Here is a 3,026-nt window from a genome sequence, read left to right as displayed (position 1 = left end):
GAGACTCAGGAGTCAGACTGCTCTCTGCTGGACTGGAGGATCCACACTGCAGACTGGAGAAACTCAAGTATGTAGAGGGTTTATGTCAATATTCATATCAGACATGTTTGACTTATCAGGCTTGTTAAGACAAACATTCTTACCACCATTTGGACAAATGTATATGATGACTGTGTGTCCAATGTGTGTCCTGTGTGTGTCCTGTGTGTGTATGTCCTGTCTTTGTGTGTGTGTGTGTAGGGGGAATGGTCCAGTGTGTGTGTGTGTGTCCTGTCTCAGTGACACACACACAAACACACACACACACTGGACACACACAAACAAACACTGGACACACACACAGACAAACATTCTTACCAACGGTGTGTGTGTGTGTCCTGTGTGTGTGTGTGTGTGTGTGTTTATTCAGGTGTGTGTTCAGGTGTATCCCTCAATGACTGTCTGTTCTTCTGCTTACCGCTACAGTGTGGAACATGGTGGAGAGTACACAATGAAGCCTGGGCTTAGAAAATGTGAGTGTTGACTGCTGTGAAGAATATGACTAAGAATAAGTCTTAATTCAAGTTAAGTCAAAGTCAAAGACCACCATCATTACTTACTTGGTCATATTAAATATCAGCTGTAGTTCTACAGAAGAAGGAACTCAGGGAAACCAAAGTTTACAGAGTTGCTTTGACAATGTGTGTGTGTGTTGTTGTGGTAATTTCCTGTATTACTGCGTGTGTGTAATTAATGGAAATAAGTGTGTTTTGTATTACCAAATACTATTACTTGTCACGATCGTTGAAAGTAGCGTGCTTAGAGTTCCACATAATTTTTATAAACTGAAACGCACTGAACAAAACAACAAACAACCAACCAAACGAAACGTGAAGCTATACAACTAGAGCAGACAGGCAACTAAACATAGACAAGATCCCAAAACTAACAATGGGGAAAATGGCTACCTAAATATGATCCCCAATCAGAGACAACGATAAACAGCTGCCTCTGATTGGGAACCATATCAGGCCACCATAGAAATACAATACACCTAGATGACCCACCCTAGTCACTATCACGCCCCAACCAACACAGAGAAAAAACAGCTCTCTATGGTCAGGACGTGACAACCATAGAGTATAGCATATGATCATTCAACAAGTCTCAAGTTACCTTAACTTCTCCTTTTGATACCTAGAAACATCTACATTAAATGAATTAGTGAAAAGTGAGTCAACATTCTAATGTGAATGATGATGATTTCTAATATTGTGTCTGGTTTCATCCATCAGATGTCTGTGATCTCACACTGGACCTAAACACAGTAAACCGATGCCTCTCTCTGTCTGAGGAGAACAGAAAGGTGACACGTAGGAGAGAGGAGCTGCCGTATCCTGATCACCCAGAGAGATTTGAGGACTGGCAGCAGGTGCTGTGTAGAGAGGGTCTGACTGGGCGCTGTTACTGGGAGGTAGAGTGGAGTGGGGAGGGGCTGATATATGGAGTGACATATAAAGGAATCAGCAGGAGAGGGTGGAGTGATGACTGTAGGATTGGACAGAATGACAAGTCCTGGAGTCTGTTCTGCTCTGACAACAGTTACAGAGTCCTGTCACCAATAATATCCACTACCATAGACGTCCCCTCCTCCAGCTCCCACAAGAGTAGGAGTGTATCTGGACTGGCCAGCCGGCACTCTGTCCTTCTATAGAGTCTCTCTGACACACTGACCCACCTGATCACATTCACCTCCACATTCCCTGAGCCCTTATCCAGGGTTTAGGGTTTTATTATGTTGACTCCTCAGTGTCCCTGTAAATAATATAACCATGGTAATCTGGGACCACTGGACACACACACACGGACAAACACACACAGGACAAACACATGGGAGACACACACACGCTGGAGAACACAGGACAACACACATCACGCTCACACCTTATGTCAACAAAACAAAAGGAGATGATCATTGACTTCAGGAAACAGGCAGAGAGAGCACCCCTACTTATCAACTCAATGGGACAGCAGTGGAGAGGTGGAAAGTTGTAAAGTTCCTCGCGTACAAATACTGACAAACTGAAAGGGTCCATACAGATGCCGCTCAGACATAGACTAGATACAGTAGATAGCATAGAAATACAGTGTATACTGTCCTATGAGATGAGTAATGCTAGACTAAGATACAGTTAGAATAGTATAAAATACAGTATGTACATATGAGATGAGTAATGCATAGACTAAGAGATACAGTAGAATAGCATAGAATACAGTATGTACATATGAAGATGAGTAATGCATAGACTAAGATACAGTAGAATAGCATAGAATACAGTATGTACATATGAGATGAGTAATGCATAGACTAGAATACAGTAGAATAGCATAGAACAGTATGTACATATGAGATGAGTATGCATAGACTAAGATACAGTAGAATAGCATAGAATACAGTATATACATATGAGATGAGTAATGCATAGACTAAGATACAGTAGAATAGCATAGAATACAGTTATAACATATGAGATGAGTAATGCATAGACTAAGATACAGTAGAATAGCATAGAAATACAGTATATACTGTACATATGAGATGAGTAATGCAATGTCACTGTCATTGCTCATCTTTTTATTTATACATTCTTATTCTATTCCATCACTTAGATGTGTGTGTATCAAGTAGTTGTTGTGGAATCATCAGATATTACTTGCTAGATATTACTGCACTGTCAGAATTAGAGCACATGCATTTCGCTACACTCACAATAACATCTGCTAACCATGTGTATCTGTCCAATAAATATGATTTGATTGAAATAGTTTGATTATTTTGTATCATCAATTAATAATTATGATTGACCTAATTGTCATGCAACCAAGACTTTTTGTCCCATGATTTTCTAAAATGGTCATTACTTTATTTACCTATGTACTTGTATTGAGGATGAGTTGACTACTTGTGCAGGAAGGCAGAGCGGTCGATGCTAGTTTAGAATTTGGCAATGAATGTACTATGAAATACGTTTTTCTCAACAGAGACG

The 3,026-nt window shown here is 40.3% G+C and overlaps 1 protein-coding gene across 1 annotated transcript; it reads left to right on the top strand.

The window, feature by feature from the left end:
• Nucleotides 1-6: 6 nt before the first annotated feature.
• Nucleotides 7-1,788, top strand: LOC112074380 (neoverrucotoxin subunit beta-like). Its single transcript, XM_070440501.1, has 3 exons — nucleotides 7-67; nucleotides 466-512; nucleotides 1,275-1,788. Exons 2-3 carry the CDS (start codon nucleotides 491-493, stop codon nucleotides 1,691-1,693), a joined length of 441 nt encoding a protein of 146 aa, XP_070296602.1. The 5' UTR covers nucleotides 7-67; nucleotides 466-490; the 3' UTR covers nucleotides 1,694-1,788.
• The last annotated feature ends 1,238 nt before the right edge of the window (nucleotides 1,789-3,026 follow it).

The sequence above is a fragment of the Salvelinus sp. IW2-2015 genome, unplaced genomic scaffold (genome assembly GCF_002910315.2).
Source record: "Salvelinus sp. IW2-2015 unplaced genomic scaffold, ASM291031v2 Un_scaffold2610, whole genome shotgun sequence".
In the NCBI taxonomy this organism is placed as follows: domain Eukaryota; kingdom Metazoa; phylum Chordata; class Actinopteri; order Salmoniformes; family Salmonidae; genus Salvelinus; species Salvelinus sp. IW2-2015.
This window is presented reverse-complemented; position numbering and strand designations above follow the sequence as displayed.